General features: G+C 36.8%; 1 protein-coding gene and 2 pseudogenes across 1 annotated transcript; 1 reads left to right on the forward strand and 2 right to left on the reverse strand.

Annotated features, from left to right (window-relative positions):
* Positions 1 to 4516: 4516 nt before the first annotated feature.
* Positions 4517 to 4634, reverse strand: LOC139772593 (5S ribosomal RNA; annotated as a pseudogene).
* Positions 4635 to 5469: 835 nt separating this feature from the next.
* Positions 5470 to 5587, reverse strand: LOC139772600 (5S ribosomal RNA; annotated as a pseudogene).
* A 401-nt stretch (positions 5588 to 5988) lies between these two features.
* LOC139772538 (uncharacterized) lies at positions 5989 to 9943 on the forward strand. Its single transcript, XM_071706301.1, has 4 exons — positions 5989 to 8354; positions 8514 to 8701; positions 8789 to 9178; positions 9284 to 9943. The coding sequence occupies exons 1-4, from the start codon at positions 8096 to 8098 to the stop codon at positions 9824 to 9826; spliced, it is 1380 nt and encodes a 459-aa protein (XP_071562402.1). The 5' UTR covers positions 5989 to 8095; the 3' UTR covers positions 9827 to 9943.
* Positions 9944 to 23808: the final 13865 nt, after the last annotated feature.

Genomic DNA, 23808 nt, shown 5'->3' on the forward strand with positions numbered 1-23808 from the left:
TGCAAATCACGTCGGTTCAGAATACAAAGATAACAAATAGAATGCATAATCGATTTAGTAAATAAAAGTACACTTGAATTGTTCGATAAAGAAGAATAAAGCCGTTAATTGCCCGCAGAAATAAACAATGATAACAGGCCAGTACATTTATACAAGCATGTACGTACGTTTACTGAGCGTGCCTATCGCATGTTTTTTAACACGATGTTACGACCGTATAGGACCGTATAGGTCGTCCAAATAGGGCTCTGTACTGGGAAGGACGCCGATAAGATCAACTTTGCAGTCTCGTTAAACTTCGCAGCGGAGTGAGAGATTTTTTCTTTCAAAGCTTGCCTCGCGCTGAAGTAGATACGATACAAGTACGGAACACTTGGTCAGACACGGTGGAATATTCAGGCGACGTATTTCGGCAACTGACGAGAAGGTAATGGGATAGAGGTGAAAACTTTTCGTCGCGGACTTTCGCGATGTCACGTAACAATTGCGATGACGATTTCACAGTGGCGAACAATACGAATCGCGGACGCTCCTTTGTCAAGCGATACACGGCGCCTCGAGGTGTGCGCGAGATTTTAATGAAGACCGAGAATCGGATGTAGGCAGCACAGTGGCCTCAGACCCACTGGCTAAATTGTGCGATTTCTCGAGGACATCTTTAGAATCTGCGTATCTCACTTGTTCAAAGTCTTCTTACATGTTCCCCCCCCCCCCGGCATCTATCTATCTCGTGTCTTTGCTTAAAAACGATGCAACAGAGATATTTGAGTAGTATTTAAACATACAACAGAGATCAGTATACGAAAGATCCACGCGCGTGTTTGAACGATAAGTGGTGATTTTAAGCCTGTAATAATCGCAGACAATAGAGGGAGGGATAGGTAGAATTTGCGAGTAGCAAATACAAGATGTCGGGGGATTATCACTGTAAATTTAATCGCTTAACACAGCGCCGTTTTTTATAAGGCAACTATTTAGGGCCGTTTTAGAGAATTTCCGTGACGTAAGTTATCTTTGCGCAAGAGAGAGCTTATCGTGCGTTTGTATATCTGTTTTACTTCTTATCCGTTGCTTTTTAACGCGTTAACTTCTTGCACTTCAATGCGAGTCCTCGGTTTGTGCGCGCAGTTTGAGATGCACAGGTGCATTTACAAGAACGATTGATATTGCTTTGTATAATAGCAATTGTATAATGCATTTTTTATTCATTGCTCCTATATGCAACATTCTTTTATCTTGTGAATATATTGTCATGCATTTTAAGAAGACAAATTTTTATCTTTACATATATATTGATATTCGACATTTTTCTATTTCTCTAATATGAACTTGTCTTTTATTCTATGGTTCATAATATTTTTAAACCTATCTAATGCACGATTTAAAAAATTTTTTGATATAAAATAATTTATTGTTATTTCTATTAATTAATGTTCTACTACTTATTTTTCTATTGTTTATCTTAGTCTTAATATTTCTGCATGCGTGTTATTAATTAAAATAATTTTTCAAATAATATTCAACAATAACGTATAATTATCCTTCTGTCTCATTATTCCTATTATATATTTTTATTATAAATATATTATATGTAACTAATATGAAAAGTTATATATTATATAAATGTTTTGAATATGCTAATTATCATGAAAATTCTGCATTCCCTTTTTCTACCTTTCAACTATGAGCTTGTGATATTCGATGTATCAATATATTAATCAATTATTTTTCTCCTTTCTATTAGTTGTAATGAGAGAAGAAAAAAAGCCATAATAACGTATGCAGAACTAAAAGATTGTTACCATCTGATTATTGAATCAAATAAATAATTCTTTCCTGATAATCGTCGTTTCAATTAATAATCGATTCTTCGATATTAATCACGAAATTACTATGATCAAACTGAATTAAAACACACGAACACTTAGAATTATTTTGTATAATATTATGAAAAATGAAAACTACAAATTTTAGATTTATGAAAATTCTAAATATATCGATAGCGAATTTAAAAGATCTCCAAGTTTTCTTGAAGATTCAAGAGCAAGTAATAGAAATCGCGTTTCTTTGCAACACCGTTGTTGAAATTTATGAAGGAACAACAGCGACGAGAGACACTACTGTGTCTCTTGATGTATGAGGTGAAACTTGAGAAATCTTTTTGTCGATAGTACGCATTCAAATGTTTGATACTTTTACATCGATTTCTTCAACCGTTCAGAACGCGTCATCCGTCATTTTCTGGAGTTTTTTTTAAAACGGTATTTCATTGAAAATTATAGGTTGTTAGGGAATAAAAATTGTGATCGAGCAAAATTGTGACATTATGCAAAATTGCGAAGAGAAAGGTTCTAGTGAATTATTTGAATGCGCATACAAGGTTTGTTATTCTCAAATTTGTTCGAATATATAACCATTGGTTTATGATTTAGCTATATTTTAATTATACTTTGAAAATATTATAAACAGAGAATTTACTTCATTATTTATAAAAAATAAGATAATTATTAAGGTAATTTCTAAAAACTTGTTTGTATATTTGAATGAGCACAATAAATTATTGACTGTTTCTATTTAATAACTTATTATCCAACATCGTAAGCATTAATTTTTTTAAATAAGATATGTGATCTTTAATGTATCTTTAATGTATCTTTAATGAAGGCACTATGTCGCGAAAAAAACGTGAAACCTTTGCCGATGATGGAAATGTATCTACAAAAGAACTGCTTACGATTTTGCGCTGATCAACTAAATTTGAAAGATTGGTCGCCGCTATTGGACAGTATAATGCAAGATCGAAGTCTGTCCAAAATTTATGTGTATAGTCGATGTCGCTGCAAAAAGATTAGAGAGAAAATGAATACAGAAGAGAAACTCATAAAATTACGGTAATTGAAAATATAATAAATATTTACTTGATTTGATAGATGCTTTGTTTAGTTTAGAAACTTATTAAAACTAGATAACTTAATTATTAAATCATTTTAATATTTAAATGGAAATATATTAAAAAATTTTTTTATCTGTATATGTGTGTATGTATGTGTGTATGTGGAAATAATATTTAAATTATTTCGGTACCAGTTCTTATTATTTAACTATAATATTGAACTATACAGAAATAAAAATTCTCAAGATATACGATCAAATAAATTAAATAAAAGTAAAAGGCCAGTAAGAGCCAACGCCGATGGTAAAGCGCGAGAATTACAATATATATATAGTAAGGCAAATTTATTACAAACGTTTTGATCTTAATATTTAAACCTTTATGCTAAACAACGAATTTGCCTTATTTCTCAAAATCATATATAGGGCTACGTTCATCATTCACACCTAACAACAAAACAAAGTGTGTTTCTTCATTTTCACTAGTTCCTCTTCCTAGTATCTATCTCGAATGATTCTTCCTTTATGACTACGAGTTTTTCGAGGTCGTTTCCCCGCTTGCATTGCAAGTAATTTGTCAATCTTTCATTAGTCGCATTTTATCACCGACAATACAAAGTTTATTACAGTTAGGTGATTTTGTATGCCATATTTTAATAATAGATAAAAGTTGTGTAGCTTGTGATTTTATTAAACACATTAAATGTTATTTAAAATTTTTACCAGTTAATGCTAGACAATCCATCCGCACTCATAGCACACCAACCATTGAAAGAGTATCTTTTGAGAATATTTCCAGCAAACAATTTGACTTTCATCTTAATAAACTACTTTGTGATACTAAACGGTTTTTGAAAAATAACGATAATTTAATATTTATTAGGGCTGGTAAGAATAACATCACATGTAAAACAGATTATTTTGAAAAGATAAATAGTATACTCAGCAACACTAATACTTAGATAGTTTTATAATAGAATCCTGTACATAAGTTGACGAGGTCCGTAAGGATTTGAACATTCTCCTAAAATTCTTTAAAAAAAGAACTTTATTTCTCTTAATCAATACAGACTTTTAAATTGCACTGATGGTGTTACACCTCGGGCCTATGGATTTTCTAGAATAAACAAAAAATTAACTAAAATAACAAAGTTTAATTGTCTATTAGAATAATAATATTTACCATTAATAGTCCATTATATCTTTTTGCTAAACTTTTACATAAAATAATTTATTAAAGCATACTTAAAGCTAAAGGTTACTTTAATAATAGTTTTGATTTATTCACAAAGCTTTCAGGTAAACGTATTGATGAACATTTTAATTTAATGTCTTTAGATATGTAGTATCCTTATATTTACTAACGTACCTATCGACTTATTGTTAGCCTTGACGAGTGTTTAGACACCGATGGTCGCATAATCCTATAAACACCAATATCCTTTTAAACCAATTCTTGACCGCTATTCAGTTTGTTCTTGAGTCAACATATTTTATTTAAATTTAATAATGTTTTTCATAAAGAAACATTTGGTACACCTATATATTATGTTACATGTTATTTTAATTAGTTTAAGTAATTTCCAGGCACATAAAATAAGTAACAAAATAAAAAAAAAAAGAATGCCAACAGTACGCGGTGTTCCCAAACGGTCACCCATTTAAGTACTAACCGCGCTCAACGTCGCTTGACTTAAGTGATCGGACGAGAACTTGTATATCGGCGTGATATGACCGTTGGCGAAAGTCTCTTCCTTGTAAAGAGATAATATACCTACGGTTTTCCCATTATCTAATTATTGCGTGCCCATGTATTTCAAATATATTAATGACATTTCGATCACAGTTCTTAGTTGTATGATTAAAACAGTTACTAACGTTTTTAATTCCTCCCACCATAGATTGCAATTTACATATGAAATTGATTATGACAAAAGTTTAATTTCCTGGACATTAATTTAAAAATCATTAACGGAGTACTTTAATTTGATTGGTACCATTCTTAAATTATAAACTGAGATGATAAATTAATTCATATTTGCTAAAATGTAATTATAATTTGGCATTTGTACAATATCTTTTTGTCGTGATTTTTTTTCGATAATATTTTTATTAAAAGATTTTGCAAGAAAATAATCTCGTATAAGTATAAAATTAATCAATATTTTTTTGTCAAATATTTCTGATGAAGCATACATTCTACGAGTGTAATTGTTTTTTCAGAAAGTTTTTCAATAATTTAATGTATATAGAATTAGTTTTTATTAATTTTGTACCAATAATATTTAATGTTCTTTGTTCTAAATATTTTACAAGAGAGAATAAGTTTTTACTAGAATATATAAAGCAAATAACCGTTACTCATTAATTCGATGACTTTATCATTACTGCATTCTTTGATTGTAAGTTTTCGATACAGTCAAAAAAATCGGTGAATCTATTAATTTTATATTTATCTATTAATTTATATTTTATGTCACATGTTATCATTTTAATTAATTTTATACAATAAATAATGTATAACTACAATATAATTTTTAGGCACATAAAATAAGTAAATTCAAAAAAAAAAAAAAATGCCAACAGTACGCGGTGTTCCCAAACGGTCACCCATTTAAGTACTAACCGCGCTCAACGTCGCTTGACTTAAGTGATCGGACGAGAACTTGTATATCGGCGTGATTTGACCGTTGGCGAAAGTGTGTCGCTTGTAAAGAGATATTATACTTCTTCATCATCTGTAAATTAATCCAACTCCATTTTTCTGGCAAAGATTTTGTTTGAAAATCTTCAATAAGTAAATTAATTGAAAAATCTTTAGTACTTGTTTCAGTTAATTAAATTGTGAAAAACTACCTAAAATTAATTTCAATAACATAGAGAAGCAAATAAATTTCTCAGACATATTATGGCTTATATTTTTAAAACTAAAATTATAAATATATTAATTAATTATAATTTATTAAAATTTTAAATTATAATTAATTAATTAATTAATTATAATTTACCTCTTCCATCACATCTCTGGAAATATAGGTACATTTATCGACACAGAATCAATACTATTCTTAAAAATTAATTAGTAGTCCATGTTATCATTTAATATAAAGAAAATTATAATATTACATTTATCTCAGTTATATTTTTATTAATTAATTTATAGGAATGATTAATATCATTATTTTTATCCAAATCGTTATTTTATCCTTATAATGTATAAACCCATTGGCATGACTATCTTCTTCTTTTTAAGGAGGTTCAGGTGCTACAAAAAAATGCAGCCAGGTTCATGAAATTTTAATATATTGTTCTGGAATGCAAAATAGAATTATGTGAATTTTTTGGGAATTTTTTATGGTCACGTTTTGAAAAAATTTGACTCCAAAAATTGTACTTTTTAGCATAGGTTCTTATGGGAAATGACATATTGCTCACCTTCAGAATGAAATAATGCAAGAAAAAATGTAAATGATAAGGAAAGAAAAATATGCACATGTAACTTAATAATTTTCAAATAAATGTGTGAAAGAAAGGGGTAGGTTATCGCACATTTCGTAGAAAAATTAATTATTTAAAGCATAAATTGCTTGATTTTTCATCTGCTAGAAATGAACGCAAGCAAATTATGACAACAGCGCAAACGAGTATAGTAGAGGTTGTACGGCGGGGCATTTGAATAGAAGTTGCAATGTGATTGATAATATAAAAATTTTTTGATAAATTGTGCATGTTATTAAAAGTCCTGATTTCCATACACTTGTATTTTTTTTTACTCACAAACTTTCCTTTCCATCTGTATTGTTTATCAGTCATTTTTAAGGTTAACGCTTGACAGAAGCAGCAGCACGCACTGGACCCCCGCGTCCCACTACTCCCCCCGATGAAGCACCCAAACCTCCTTAAATATCATTTCCATTAATATGTAATTTGCATGTAAAATCTTTCGAAGAAAGTTCTTCATTAACTACTGCACTCCATTTTTATAATAAACTGAGATTCTTAATAAAGAAATATGCAAAATGAATAAAAGGTTTTAAGGTTTAAAGGCTTAAATACATTAGAAATTTTAAATAAAGACGTTTATATTTAAAACTTTTTTCTTTTTTTTTTCTGTTCTACCTACTGCTTATGCAGCTAGGAACAGTGCAACATTTTCTATTTTTTATTTTTTATTTAAAAACTTTAATAATAAAATTATTGAACTGTCCAATTCATCGCGAATCTAATCCTTTGTGTTTCAGCAGATGTCCTATCATCCTATCTCTCCTACTCTTTATTGTTTTCCATATATTTCTTCCTTTCTTTCTAATACTTCCCTATTGCTAACTATATGTATCCACGGTATTTTCATCATGCGCCTGTAGCACTACATTTCAAATGCTTGTATTTTTTTTTCTATCCGCTTCTGTCACCGTTCACGTTTCGTAATCATACAATGCTGTACTCCAAACGTACATTTTTAAAAGTCTCCCAGGTTTCTAAATTTTCTCAAGCATTTTCCTTCAAAAGTTATTTGTTGACTATTTATTTTGACTTTTCTTTTTTTTATTTATAAAATAGCAGTCATTTTTGCGATTTGACATCAGTGATTTGATTTAACCAATTGCATGATAAATGATAACCGCATATATTATTTATGACATATTCAAAATATTGTGTACACTGAAGAGGGTCTAAACATTAAGAAAATGTTTATAATAAATTTGCCTTACTGTATATTGTTCTCATTTCATCATCGGCATTGGCTCTTACATGCCTTTTACTCTTATTTAATTTATTTGATCATAATATTGAAAATTATTTCTGAATTCTAATATAATTGTCTAAAATTAAGTCAATTTTTATTTTCAAATCTTTTATGTAAAATGTAAAGTAAGATTATAATAACCGAAAGATAAATAAATAACTTTTTGCAAAGTAATTTTATTCAAGAGTAAAGCACATTTTTTATAGAATTAACATAGAAAATTAAATCATATCTTATTTTCAGTGTTGATACTTCTTCCAAATTTTCATTGTCATGAGAAATGTTTGAAAAATAAAATTAAATACAATGATTATTTTTTTTCTTTCGGATACTACTCGCAGTAAGTTTAAGCTTGCAGGTGACGTCACGGCAACGGGACAGTCAAAGGGAGAGTTGAAAGATATGACAATGGCAAAAGACGATGATATATAAACTCGCAAATCGCAAAATGGCAAAATGGATTGGCATTCTGCTCGCACGTTCAGGAGATGCGCGCGAAAGGATCGACGGCAGCCAGTTTTCTACACGAATTGTTTGCTACGATGCTTCGTTCATTCCGTCGCGGTCTGTCTGAAGAACTCGTTAATGATTACCAACCTCACACTTGACGGTATCCCTCTGACGCCCAAATATTTAAGGATCCTCAGTGATGGCCTGGCAAATAACCGTAATCTGCGAAGCTTGTCGTTGGCCAGATGTCGAATAGGAGATGCAGGTTGGTTAAAACGTGTAAAATATTCAAATTTTCAAGCTATCACTATAAATCAGACATTATATCTACTGGATATTTCAAATAGAAGTTTCTTACAATCTCTTTATAAATTTTAATTAATATGAAAATAATAAAGATATTTGTGTTTGTGTTTTTTTACAGGATGTTATATGTTGCTGGAAAGTTTGCAATGTAATTTAAATCTTCATGTTCTGAATCTATCGTCATGCTGTCTCACTAATAGAAGCGCTACGTACTTGTCATCGTTGTTCTTCAAAAAGAGAAAAGCGGATTTGCTGCAAAATATTTGGAAGGAGTCAACATTACCTCGAGACGCTAACACAACGGTGGTATGTATTGAGAGAAAAATATTACTCTAATTAAGATGTCACGTTTTTACGGACAAATTATTTAATACGTTTGCATTTGCATTTCAGGAGGAAGGATTGCGAGTACTAATACTTGATAGAAATCATCTTAGCGATATTGGCTTGAGGCAATTGACACGTGTGCTGAAAAATGACTTTTGGCTGAAGACACTGTGCTTACGATGTTGCGGAATCACTCAACACGGAGGAGAAATTGTATTGGAGCTTTTACAAACAAATAGCGTGCTCACGCAGATTGATCTCAGGGATAATGAGGTGTCGGCTGACGTACTTCAAATTATTCGCAAGACTTTGAAGAAAAGGAAAAGCAAAGGGGAAAGAATACCGATGAAGAAAAGGTTGCTGAGCCACAAACAAGTCTTTGTACAAGATATGATGCCAAAGGACAAGTCTTCTCAGCATGTACCAAAAGAGAACAAATTTTACAAAGATCAAGCTGTAAGTTGTTCAAATTAAATATTAATTGAAAGCGCGCGATTAGATTTTTGATAAAAATATATCATTTACACATTCGCTTTATATAACATATTTTTTCTATTTTAGCAAACCAAGACGCAGGAAGATTGCATTTTACAAATACAGCAAACTACGCATACACGGAAGATGAGAAGAAAAGGTGGTAGAAAATATAAATCACACAATGTAGTAAAAACTCACATCAATTGGACCAACGCGGACGAATTAAAAAATCGGCTATCTCTCATGATTGAACATAATCGGAACTTGATAAGAAACTTGGAGAACAGCACCAATTTTCTACTGAAGGAAAGAGATCGTCGTTTGAGTGCCGAGGAAGCGTATCATAAGCTGCAACCCCGACTGAGAAATCTTAGGAACAAAATCGCTATGCAAAATTCTATTCATTCGAATATGTGTTACGAAAATCAAGTTTACGCAAATCTACAAAACATGTTTAAAGACTTGAAAATATCTGCAAATGGAAAAGTATTAAGAATGGATGACAAAAGTCTTAACGACGAGGCTAGAGAAAATAAAATTAAATCTATTGTTTGTTATCATACGAATCAACCGTTTAAAAATGAAATCGCCGAATTTTCCCGTAGAAGACCGAATTGTCCTAAATAAAATCGTGGCGTTGATTAGATTATTTGTAACTTGTACAATTATATGTCGTATGACAATTCAATATTGGATTTATACAAATAGAAATTATACGAATAAATTAATTAATTACATATATAATTTTGTCTTGTTTCTTATCTACAAGCTTTTCTAGTAATAATAATATGTATAAGGAATATATATATAATATATATAATTTATGTACCTATAATTATATTTATAGTGTGTGTTCTTACGTTTATAGATCACAATTAGATTGCACATTAAAATTCTAGAACATTTTTAAGCAAATTTATAAAGCAAAGAAACAGTATAAAGATATTTATATAATTACTTTAAAGATTAATATTATTTAAACCTAAAATATTTAAAAATTAATTAATGTTCTGGAATGACAGAATGATTGCTTGAATCAATCGTGTTACCTTGCGTTGTTAATCTGACAACGGTAATGTACAAATCACATTTAAATTGATGAAAAACTGGCAATGTTATGTTAACAGTAACGATAAAATCGTTGACTTCCTCGTTTTTAGAATACTGAGCCTCTCTACCACTTACAAGTCGTACTCGTGAGAGGAATTATTATCAGGAAAAACCGTGTAATTATCGGTATAACACTTAAAAAGACGAGTACCAAGCTTACATAAGTTAGGCTATTTAAAAGATAATTATCGCTCGTAAATACATCGCAACGAAAAGGCGACTTATAAATCCTCTTTCCAAGCACCCGGATTTCTGTAATAAATAAATTGAATAAATTATATTGTTCTGTAAATTACTGCTTCCTCATTACGTTCAGAAGTTTTTTAATTATCGAGTTAATTAAATATACGATCTAATAATCGCAAACTGTTCGAAATGATCTCGGTTAAAGAGATAATAACATTACCACTTATATATCAAATACATATACATGTCTTATTCTTCTTGTTAATTATTATTATTATTTATATTTTGATTATTTTTAATGTTTTTAAGCTAGACCGCGTCTTGTTTTCAATTTTTCTCAAAATCATATTATTGTATCATTGTATGGACGTATGTGTAATGTATGTAAATGTCCGCAATGCATTGTGCGGATCAGTTATCCCTGCGGTAATTTTATTTTCTCTCTTCTTTTTATATTTAGAGATATATTACATAAAAATCCTTTTCTCTCTGAAATAGGTACAAGTAAGGGCATCTGTACTGTAGCAGTGAACAACGAATGCGAACTCCATTAGTCTTATCAATAGCCCGTACCGAGCAGTAGGTATATTATCTTCAAGGTTTCCTACGATCGATTTAAACGTATGTACTTATAGTCGGCAGTATACCGTTATACTGCTATTACCAGCGAAGAAAATCGATTTCTGTATATACCTATAGGGCTGTATTACGAAGAAAGTATGAGAATAACCGACGCTTGGTATTCTCAGAGTTCTTGATATTGATTTTAGAAGAGTAGTACCTAAAATTTAATATGTACTGCGTTCTCAGTAGAAGAAACTGGAATATGGCAGAAAAAATTTATTATAATTATTTATAATACTTTATAGTGTTCATCATAAATATAAATATATTTGCCTTACGCATACAAGTAAAAGAACAGACAAAAACTATGTTAAATAAAAAAAAATCCTCTCTTTAAGTTAAAAATTAATTAAGAAATATATTTCTACGTATTTTAATTCTTCTAGTGAAAACTATACAACTGTTCAGTATCAGTTACTATTAACTTATTGTTATTATTATTTTGCAAAAAAAATAAAATAAAATTCTTTTCGTTATATTTATTATACATATAAGAGACAATTAATGATAAAATAGTTTTAATCTTGAAAGATAACGTATGGTTTTACTTCTAGGATTTTTTTCTTCTTTCCTTCTTTCTTTCTTCTGAAATCTAATTCTTCTTTTATAATTCTTTGCGTTATAGTATAACAATGTATGATATTATTATCAACCTGCATATAACGTAATCATAAAGCTCACAGACGGTATAAGCTTATCCAATACTTATTTGCTTTTTATTTACTCATTATCAATATTGTTTTATCAATGGTTGGTGTAAATTTGCGCGAAACACTATCGTGTCTCTTGATATTTCTTGGAAATATTGCCGAATCGTATCAAAGAGATCCACTGAGCAAACTTTGCTGTATCTAATTTTAATTTTAGCTTTTGCCATTGTAATTACGACGATTAAACAAGAATCTCAATTCCTTCGTGATTTATCTTGGTAAGATAATAAGGTTCTCTGACTTAACATTCTTCAACTACTTCGTCGGCTACTTTTCCCTCATAATCTCCCGGCGCGATCGCATAAAATTACTCCTTCCCTCCTGGTTATTTTGGCACTGGCGAACAAACGCTGGAAACTTTTCGGCCCCACTGACGCGGGCTTATGCTAATGACAGGAATTCTAATCGCAGATTATAATTGTTAATTCGTTAAATGATCCACAACTTTTGTGTATTTCCATTTTCCTGCGTAGTTCCATTTAAAACTCGTTGACTTACGTTCGGTAATAGTGTTTCTTCTTTTTTATATTAACCGCAAAATTTTATCTTTAATCCGTAAAACAATATTATCTTTAATTAAGGTATTATTAGCATTAAAACAGAACAAATTTAAATTTGTGTTTTTATACTACAGACCTTATCTTTAATATCAATTTCAATATTTCATATTAAATTATTTGTAAAAAAAAATGCAAGAAGAAAAAGTTGTGTGGTTAGAAATTTTATATTAATTGTAAAATATTGTATTGTATTATTTGTAAAAATTTAAGAGAAAATAATTCAATTAATATATTCCCAGTAAGCAAGAAACGTCAAGAAACATTTCAACTATATTGCATTAATGTTAAAACGTTGCTGTAATGTAGTTAAAATGTTTCTTGATGTTTCTTGTCTCTCTTTTACTCTATTTTAAATCATAGTCGTAGGCAATGTTTTTCTAACGCTTCGTCAATATTTGAGATTTTAAATTTCTAGTTTCTTTCACAGACTTAAAAGGCTTGAATTTTTTGCAATCATAATTTACAGAATTAATGTCTTCTTTTAGTTACAATCTCCTGATGTGTCGTCAATTTTTCGGAAAGCTTTTAAAGTATAAAAAATTTGATCACTTTAATAACATTAAATAAAGATGGAGTATTTCGAGAGAAGATCCGGAGGTATATATTTTAGAAAGAAAAGAATATAAAAAGAGCGGTTTTGTAGAGGATTCACTCGCGGATAAATTCCATCTGTCGAACGTTCGTCGGCTGTGCATGCCAGCACTCGTCGCACAGCCAGCTGCAATTAATCCATTTTATAGATGCTGACGATGTAAATGAAGTTTCCGGTCGAGTGTTCGGAGCGGGAAAAGAGTGGATGGAGAGAGCGCCGCGCCGGTGGCGGTGCGGTGGAAAAGGGAGGCCAAACCGGCCCGTTCGATGCTCGTAAAAAAGACCGTGGCTTTAACCGCCCGGTTGTAAAACCCTCTGGAAGCAATTAATAATAACCGCCCTTCGCAGTTCTCGCCTGAGCGATAAAGCGAGCTTCCCCGCCTTTTCGGCGCAATCGTATCGCAATGAGAGCATAAACGCCGCAAAAGATGTTCCTTTCAACTTACTTCATTCACCGTGATCAACTGTGTCTCAACGTATTTAAATATATTTTTAACGTTAATTTAAATATCCGTGATTTTCACATCTAGAATAATAGTCTTCTTTATCTGAAAAAATTCGAGCGATAATACTGTAATGAATAGTTAGTAATGAATTTGACAATTCACCGTTTGCTGAAAAATATCAACCTAGGATTCGCGATAATGTATCGAGAGATCATTGAGCGATTGATGTGCCACGAAGAAAATATCGAAATTACTCGGCTGGCGAGTTGCAACGACTTTTCTCAGGACGCTCGACCGGGCACGACGGGAGTTTTGTTTCGGGATGACGGAACACCGTTCACGGACAAATCGTAACGTCGTGTCGAGATATCGGAGGAAGCTCCTGTCGGCCTGCAGGCCTTTCTCTCGTCTTTTCCTGACTACCGGCGACCTTAGCCCGGTGATGGATGAGAGGACGCAGACTTTGCCGACAGCGCAATACCGTATCCGAGTAAGGGAAAGACATGGACGCAACACGTGCAATTCGAAACGTTATACGTTTCCGTATATACGTTTCCACCGCGCGATATTGCCGCACCGAATGGAATGAGATAGCGCCAGGTAATACGTAAAGGGTAGGAAGAAAGCAGCTTGTAAATACACGGCGAAGATAAGATTTCTTTGGGGCCTATCTCGGAAGAAAAGGTATCCTATCGCGATTGCCTGTTACCTCGGAGGAAACCTTTGGTGTGAGCAATGACATTCTGGCGAGATTCTATGCCTTGTAGAAGCGTAGACAAAAAACTAATCTTAATATATATTATGTATAGTATTTAATACAATTTTATATTTTATTTTTTTTTTCCGAGATAAATTAAGTCACAATTGATCAATAAATATGACAATAAACATGACTAGGGACTTATAACATATCTTATGTGATAAATAAAATTCTGTATTTTGGTCCCTAGTCATATTTATTATTATATTTATTAATGAATTATAATTTAATTTATTTCGGAATATGGGAGAGATTTCCCAAGTCTTGTTATCGACGGGAGAAAGACACCCTCCCTCTCTCGCATCGATCATTCGCAACAGAGTGAAATCAAACACCGGGTTTTCATCGGATTCCTTCATGAATCTCGGAGACGCGCGAAATACTCCATCGGCTTCGTCTACGCCTGTTTATTCTCAATTTACCGCGCCGAGAGGTGGAAATCGTGGCACGAGTTTACCGTGCAATTTTCGATCCTTTTCTCCACTGTCGTCTCACCATCCGCCACTGCCACCCCCCCCCCTTCTTTCGCCCATCCACCCTCGTCGCAACAGCCTGCAGCAACACTCCCGTCCGTCACCCTCCATTATTTACCACTTCGAAACGTCGAAGATGCTTCTTTCCACTCCGGTGCTCGAAAAATTTCACCCGCAGTCTCTCCAGTCCCGGCACAAGAGCCGGGTTCATGAAATTCGGCGACGATCCTAAATTGCTGCGACGCGTTCGCGAATTTTCCGAGTGTCCTGCCGATGATTCGTGATTCGCGCTGTGAATCGAATTGCAAATCTCGTGGTAAGATCGATATAATTCACTGTAAGAACCGAGCAAATGCAGGTTTCTTGCTAAATACTGCTGAAATAAAGGAACTTATCTTTTCAACAAAAGCGCAGTCCCTTCTCTACTTTTCAAATTATTGAAATAATTAATAATAAAGAGATCATATCGGACGTAATTTAAAATTGTCTCACCTTATCCCCATTATTATAATTAATGTTATCTACTTTAGTTATTATTTTATCTAGATTCACAGATGTTTGTTCCGTGAGTTCCCTCGAAAATCCAGCATCTTCCTCCCGACATAATCCGTGTAGTTTGACACGATAAGGATCGCGGGAAGAAAGTATGCCGTTCCACGTGCAGCGGAGTGACGATCGCAACCCCTCGATCTCCGTGCCGAGAGGGAGGGAAAGCCCGGGGGTGGTTGAGAGAATGCCCGGGGAAAGCGGGGACGGCCCGCTTTGTCGCGCTGCCTCGCTCACATGTCGAAGTTATGAAAATTAATAAGAAAAATTGCCCATAAATTCGACGTCTCCTTCGCAGGCGCGCGCATCCCAGCGCCGGGGCCCGGGCAATAAAATTAGAATTATGTCGCGGCGGCTCGCGCGCGCCGTGCCGTCCCTCCTTCCCCGGGACCGCCGCCCACCCCCCTTTTCATGGCCAGACAACTCCGTACGGAGGCGAGCGCCGCTGACAGCCAGGGGGTTGATAGCGTTTGTTAGCGGCGCCGGAATGTGCGCCCTCCCCTCCACGGTCTTCTTAACGTATGAGTTACCCGCCAAGATTACATCCATGCCTTACATCCAGGTCGCGTCTTTCCCGTTGAGCGGAAGAACCTATGGTTATTAAATTCTGGGAGCACCTCCGATCCTCCCCCTCCCGCCCCCCCTTTTTCTCTGCTCGTCGTACTTCTCGTCGATCTCGCGCATGGAGGTTGACTTATCACCGCGACGATGCCGCGCAGAAAGAAAGCGAGTTTCGCCAGCGAGCTGTTCGCGAGGGAGGGGGGGGGGGGGTCGGCGTGAGGGGAGTGTGACCGGGAACGAGATGCACAAGAATTTTTATGAATCTTTTTCATCGCGCCCCCTCCCCTACCCCCCAGCTCTCTCGAGTCTCGCGTAAAAAGAGGAAAAAACCGCGCGATATGGCTCGATCGCGAAGTGAAGAAGGCGAAGTTCTTTCTCCTTTCTTTCTTCGAGTTACTTATGGAGTTGGCGAATTTTTCTGCTCCCCCGGTCTTGGTTTACCTTTAATTCAGACTGACTTTTACGCGATCGCAATCACTAGCTTTTCCTCTGCCATTTCAAGTTTGATGGAGCGTCACTTTATATAAAGAAAAAGTTGTTACATGAAACTTAACTCTTTAACTAATAACATTGTTATATAGAAGCAATAATTAGTTACATATTGTAAAATCATGTAAAATTAATTATTTTAAAATAATTTTATATGAACAGTAGTAGGTATATGAACAGTAATATAAAATTAATTATTTTTAAATAATTAATTTTATACTACGGTTCATATATTACGAAAGTATTATTGAATATTACGTCAGAAGTTGAAATATAAAAATTATTAAAAATAATTATTTATAAACATTTTTTCGTGATGGCTCGATTTACGGAGTTTATAGCATCTTTGCATCTCTTATATTTTTCTCTCCTTATCCGTTTCTATCTTTCGCTTTCGATTTGCACCTACTACATCCTTCGCTGATTGTGAAACCTCATTCCAGATGGAAATCATGAACGTCGGCGGCGTCGACGACAAAAATACATATGTCAGTCAGGGAGTAGTCGCCGTTATACGTGCGGCGACCACAATCCTACCTTCGTGTGCATATACGCGTGCAATAATAGCGCGGACGGCGCGGCGGACGCGTCCGGCGCGGGGCGGCGGGGTCGAATCGATGACGAGCTGCCAATCGTGGTACGGCAATTTAGCCGCGAAACGAGGAACGATTCAGTTGCCTGCGACCGCGAATAATCTCGGCCGTAGTAGATCCTCCGCGATCCATGAGCGTGTATCTACCTATGCCCGCGACGATAATCGAAAATCGCCGCTCTCGATTCGACGAGGTCTTTATTTCACGGGAGGAAACATCGCGACCCACCCGCGCGCGCTTTTCCCCGATTGTTGTTCCGTACACCGGCGAAGCTATTAACTTTGACTATCAAAACAATTTGCGTATCATATCTCGGTGTCATCGAAACGGCGTAATCATTTCATGGCGGAATCATGTTCGAGCTGTCTCCTCTTTTTTCTCTTTTAACTCTTGTATTAATGGAACGCGTACGTTTCACGAGACTTTCCTTCACGTTATTTTTCGCATCCGTAACAAAGCAAAATAAAAAAAGAAAATTATTGAAAATGAAAGAAAAATATTTGCATTGAAAAATATAAATTTTTGACGGATATTGTTTTCTCCGCGAAAATCATACACAGAGGCCATAAAGATCCGAAAAAATTTCTCTGGAGAAAAATATATAAAACACGATATCTCTAATTTGCCGATTAAAAACAAGCTGCTTGTACGAGAGATGGTTATCGTTTAAAGAGAAAACACATCAGAGGTTTAAAAGATTTTTAAGAAGCTTATCTTGATGACAACGCCGAGGAAAAGAGAGCGAGATGTTTGTTGTAAAACGGAAAGCGGCGACGATCCCGCGCGTCCCTTGTGTATTAATAATGGAGACAAAGAGAAAAAGTACGAAAGATACTGTTCTTTCCACCGGATGAGCCGCGGATAGCGAGGTTTCTCGAGGTATCTTCTTATTTCCGACTCAGATTATCTGTCGAAATAAACGTTTTACCTTGCACACCATGGATCATCCTCCAATGACAGCTCACGGCAATTAAAATTGAACGTAGGAGAGATAAAGCCGGCAATTACGAAGCACTTCCTCGATATATCATTTACGATCTTCCGCGAGAGACCGGAAATTAAAACTAGATAGATTCTACAGATGTGACTCCGTTTTTAGTTCTTATCCGTCCCTTGGATTATTAATCGATTAAATTAAATTGTTCCGTCAAGGCGCCTCCGATTTTACTCTTATTTATTAATTAGACACGCACCGCGGATGTATAACGGCATGTAAATGTCCTTATAATAGGATACAGATGTCGGGATCAATTTAGGAGATTTACCGGCGCGCACACAAATCCGGTATCTCTCTTGCGATCTTGCGATCCCTCTCTCATGCATGGCACCAACGCACCAAACAATCAGCACTTTCCGCGCGAGGGAAAAATCAACATTCTCGGCGTTCGCCGTATGCATGGCGATGATGTTAAAAGCGTGACGAACATATGTATGTACAACCCGGGATGATAAAGTCGTTCATCGGTGTGTAACACGTTTTCTCTCACATATTCATTAGCCGCATTAGCGTTTCCTCCCCGTTTACGCGCATAAATCGCTCGTCGCCCGGGCGGGCGTTGTTTGCGAAGTAAAAAGGGCGGTGACGTAAATTAAAAAAAAATGAGAGAGAGAGAAAGAGAGAGAGAGAGAGAGAGAGAGAGAGAGAGAGAGAGAGAGAGAGAGAGAGAGAGAGAGAGAGAGAGAGAGAGAGAGAAGACCAGAGGTTGTTTGCTCGCGATCGCTTACAGAATGCGGTGGTATACGCAAGCGGGGCCGCGGGAAATCAGCTTTGTCGGCGTATCGGGTTTCCGGCGTAAAAGCGCGCCAAATTCGGCGTCGATTCGCTTTGAGGTACAGGTGCGGCAATGACGTTTAATAAATTCGCCGAGAAATTAACGCGCGCGCGTTGCCCCGGCCGCGCGGCCGCTCGAAGCGTCAGCGGCGCGCCACGGCTGTCGTTTTCCCCAGCTTTTCCTTCGGGCTTGACAGCCAAATTAAATTGGCAGAACGCGCGGGCGGCGGCGCTTTTCGTCGCACTTTTGATAAGGTACCCGCCGATAAAGCCGACAAATTGATTCGCCGGGAGGAAAAGCCTGCAGCTTTTTCCTCTCGCGGCATGCTAATTAATTTTTACGCGAGATATATATTTACCGTGGAAATATTTGCGCGAGGGACAGGACGCGATTGGAATTTCGTAGAAAGAAAAAAAAATGTATTACGCCGCGAGCTTAATTTAAGACTTCCACTTATCGCTAGAATTCACGCGATAATTTCTGCGCGGTAGCAAAAATACTACTGCTAAGAGCTCTATTTCCTGACGAACACGTTTTACACGTTCACCCACATCCACCCCAAGCTCCATCGCATCGCTCTTCCTTCGCTAAGGCTTTTAAAAAGCCCGTAATGCACGCGTATTATTCCGCGCTGACCATCCGGGGCTTTCGCATTCGGGACTGCGCCACCGGTAGAATCGCTTAGCTACTCGTGGCACTCTCAATTTTCCCAAGCAGCAGCCCGTCTCGGGAAAGAGCATCCGGCCACCGATAACGAATTCGTTTGCGAGCTACCGCCGCGCATATAACGATTATTCAAATCGTCTCCTCCGTGAAACGTCAGGAGCTTCGCAGCATTGAAGGATTCTCCGGGTGTCGCTCGCGTGAACGACGGGCACGAGGGGATGCCGAGGGGGTAGACGAGAGGGTAAGACTCAGTTGAGAAAGACGCAGACTCCCCCACCTACCCTATTCTGACTGAGTATCAACCGATCTGCGGTAGGCGACCCAGGCCATTAGGCAAAGCCTGTTGCCGTCCTCGCCCAACCTGGATCGTTTTCTCTCCTTTTATCCACCAACGCTCCCGCTTCCTCGTCGCTACCACGCCGTGTCGACGCCTTAACTGAAAAGGGTGAAGCACGTGTTCTCGCGGGATGCTTTTTGCACCCTCCCCTTTCCCCGACGGCGGGGGGTTGCCGCGCGCACCGGAGGTTTCGCGAGCCTGCTAAGTCCGCCGCCGCAATCCGCGGCACGTGCGTTTCCAAAGACTCATCCCCCTTCTTCGTAAGACACGACGCGACGTCGTTCTCTCGTCAGGGAACGCTGCGCGTCAGCATCCTTTTACATCCCCGTGCCCGCGCGCGCGCGCGCTTCGTTTACCCGTTCTCTTTCTCTCCCTTTCCTCTCGCGCGTCTCACCTTTGCTTTTTCGCAGGTAATTTCGATATCGATGCCCGGGAACCGTTCGGCACCTCTCGCTCCAGATCGAAGGATTTGATGCCGCGCGTTCAGGTAATTTGCGGCGCTTCGAGGTGCACGTCGGTTCGTGCTCTCGCTTTAATACCTGCGTTGTGCGTATAGTTCGCCCTATGCATTATGAAAGCCGCCAATGCACGAAAGATCCCTGTAACGTGGTCTAGAAAAGAGAGGTTCTCCGGAATAAAGCGCGGAAAATCGGTGGAATTTTTAATTACGCTTAATGAAGGAAACATTTGATCGGATTGGACTTGTAGCACCTTAAAACATTTTCGAAGAGAGGAAGATTAATCGACAAAAATTAAAAGACAACGCAAACGACTGTGTGGACTAAAGCAATCATTTAATTTGTATCAAGGGTTGGGTACTCGTTTCGAATGTATTATAAATAAATTAATTTTTAATCAACAAAATTACATACCTATTATTTGAAAGCTATCAGATTTTATAAACTGCATAACAAATATCATTAACAGTGTCTCGTGTTAGCGTTGTACGAAAAGCGAATATGAGACAGTAATAATTGACGACGGTCGGATGCGCGAAGTAGTAGCGGGTATTACAGGTCAGACGGCGTTGGCCGCTTCTAATTGAGTCTCATTTCGAGTGCCCGACGCATAGGTAATTCTCGTTAGGCCGCCTGCGATAGTCGACTTTTTTTGTTATGCACGGTGAACATTTTCGGGGAGGGCCGCGCCCGTCCGGACTCAATCCCGTTCAAATTTCCGGCCTCGAGGCACCTAAAGGAATTAGCATTCGATCTCGCCGTGCACGGCGGAGCACCTCATGGGAGCCGGCGCGGCGCGGCGTCCAACGGAAAATTCTCATAGTCGTCCCGCTTTCGTCGGAGCAGTGGCAATCTTTCCTATACGTTCCTGCGGCTTTACCCTCCATACGCGTGTATTAATTAAATAGAAATCGAAACATAAAAAGGAAAAAAAGGAAGGCAATTCTCGATCCGAATGCCGATGGTAGTGTAATCTTCGAGGCGGCTCGCATTCGCCTCGTATTTCGGCGGATTTGCGACGCGGTGGTGGATTATTAAATAGACAGGGGAGAGGAAAGAACGAAAGAGAGAGAAAGTAAGGAAGGGAGAGAAGGAAAGAGAATGAGGTAGATATAGAACAATTCCACTCGCATCGATTCGCCGCGCAACAGCTTTTCCGTGTACCGATTACTCTTTATAAATGCATGTGTATTAAATGAGATAAAGCAATTCATCAGACGGGTCCTATTAAACCAATATTAAATTTCTGTGTACGCGGAAGTTTTTATTTAATGCCGAACAAAACGCAATCAACTGATTTTACTGTCGTACTATATATACGCTAATGACTGGATATATTAAGTTAATATCTTTGAAATTCGTTAACTTGATATTCCTCATTTATTCGAATTGGGAAATATAAAAACCATGAATAAGGAGAAACGAAAAATTCTATTCTGAACATCGAGTTAAAATCAAAATTATCGAAATTTATATTAATTTTTAATCGATTCGGAAACTCTCGTCACGTGTAACTCGAGAGTTATTAGATTTGAATAATAAACATCATTGATCTTATGTCGAAGTCATTCAAAATGTGATAACGAGATGGAAATAATTGACGACAGTCGGATGCGCGAAGTAGTGACAAATCTTATAAGTCAGACGTGGTCGGCCGTTCTAATAACGATCGTTTCGGGCACTCGATCGATAAATAATCTTTATTAACCACGTTTTATATTATATAAAAATTCATGCAATATATGCGTAATAATGCAAGCAATAAGAATACAAAGTGCGCAAAAATTTCGTAATTTTTATATTTGACAATTACTTAACTTCTTATGATTTTTCATTCCGCCGTTGTTTTTTGAGTCAAGTAAATCTTAGAACTTGGAACTGACCGACTCGATCAACCGTGTTGCAATTCTTTCTTCCCAGATAAGGAACGTTTAATTTCTCTTATTAGTTTCAGCGGACTCGGCACAAATTACGAGCGAGCTGGCGTGATTCGACGGCATAATCCGCGGAATCGAAAGGTGCCGGTCAGCCATGCGTAATGGTAGCGGGCGAGATAATGGCACGGTCCGTAGGTCTGGCGTTAGGTAATAATGTTGCCCTATCAGGCATCGATTAGGCCCTTTAAAGCACCGGCAATCGAGCATCGCCGGCTGAGCCGAGTGCCGGCTGCCCCTCATTAACCCGATTGCGCAAATTGAGAAATGATTATCGCGCGATTCCGTTAGAAGTTCTCGTAATCCGCGTTTATATCCGATTAAAATTATATACTCATTCGCATTTCTTATTCTAACGTATATTCGAATAAGAATACCTTATCGCCGGGAATAAACTACATAGCTACAAACGCGGAGAATTTTTATCGAGCACGAAGAAAAAAAAAAGAATTCTTTACGAATAATTTTAAGAATTTCAACATTTCGGAGGCTTTCTTGTTATATAAAACATCTTTGCTAGTTTGCCTTGTTAATACGATACATGTCTCCGAGCTATACGATCCATCAGGGATTTCTCAGAATTTATCTACTGCAAACTGCACCCTCGCTAGCTAGAGATCCTTTTGAATCGGCGACAGTCTCAAACTCGTGTCCCACGCGGCAAACGATGACAGCTACCTCAACTCTGTAATCTTTGGTCTCGATTACTAAAATTTATTGCTCGCTGACACGTCGACGCGGCTTAAGCAGAAGCGACGTCTACCACATCGACGTAAAGTGGGTCTTAAATATTTCAGCGATACCTGCCGAGCCTGACTACTTACCAGGTCTCCGGCCTAGGAAACTTCCGTTTCATGGAAACGCAACGTTAGTCAAGCTTTCCAAAGTTATATCCTCATTGAGGGGGCTAATTTGCTCGGCGAAAGTCATTCTCGCTTCCTTTTCTCGCATATCGCGGATTCTTTGCTCTTTCGGAAAGGCAGAAAACTTCGAGCCTCGCTTCGGGCAGCCCTTCTCGGAAACAGATCGAGTCAAATGAAAATCAAGGAAACATCCCGTACGGATTTCTGCGGCGATGAGAAATCTCGAGGAAGGCACGGGAATGTTCGATAATTCTCTCATGACGGGGATAATTAAAAGGACGACCGCGCGCGAAAAATCACGACAATCCGCGTCGCTCGCGGGAATGTTCCGTTTTAAAGACGCGTCGATCGTTCGTCAGGCGCAATGAGGACCGCTTACATTTGGCCGAGGAATAATTTTCTTTTTCGCAGCAAATGGCAAACGACGTTTCGTGTTTCCCGTGTATTAATGTAAATGAGCTATGAACGCCCATTCAGTGTACGTCGGTCGCACGAAACATGGTGGCGAGTCGGTTTGGAAGGGCGGCTATCGGGGCAAGGGTGGTGAATGCGGTTGAACAGATCGACGATGGAGATAAAGGTGAAACCGTTGCCTGACACCGAATGACGATGAAACGATATAATTAATGAAAGCTAATCCTGTTGGAATTATAATTAACCCGATATCCGTCGTCGAGCGAACAGTTAAAAGTTGAAGAATGGAAATGCGCAGATACATTCATTATCATTATTAGTATTATTACCGGAATTTTTATTTTATTGTCGTTATCGACAGTAATATTTCTTTATGGATGTTCTTAAGGAAAATAACATGATAATAAGACGCATAAGTGAAATTATGCAAGAAAAGATAAAGTCTAAAATTATACAACTGTTTAAATATATATAACAAAATATATAATATGTTTAAGCAGTTTTAATATAATAACT

The sequence above is a fragment of the Temnothorax nylanderi genome, unplaced genomic scaffold (genome assembly GCF_030848795.1).
Source record: "Temnothorax nylanderi isolate EJ_2023f unplaced genomic scaffold, tnyl_v1.0 TNYL_tig0003_pilon, whole genome shotgun sequence".
In the NCBI taxonomy this organism is placed as follows: Eukaryota; Metazoa; Arthropoda; class Insecta; order Hymenoptera; family Formicidae; genus Temnothorax; species Temnothorax nylanderi.

What these genes read in the sequence shown, in the direction of transcription:
- LOC139772538 (XM_071706301.1), top strand. Translation starts at nt 8,096, where the DNA reads ATGGATTGGCATTCTGCTCGCACGTTCAGGAGATGCGCGCGAAAGGAT. An exon ending in ATGTCGAATAGGAGATGCAG is followed by an intron (nt 8,355 to 8,513) that starts GTTGGTTAAAAC and finishes GTTTTTTTACAG; the next exon opens with GATGTTATATGTTGCTGGAA. An exon ending in GAGACGCTAACACAACGGTG is followed by an intron (nt 8,702 to 8,788) that starts GTATGTATTGAG and finishes TTTGCATTTCAG; the next exon opens with GAGGAAGGATTGCGAGTACT.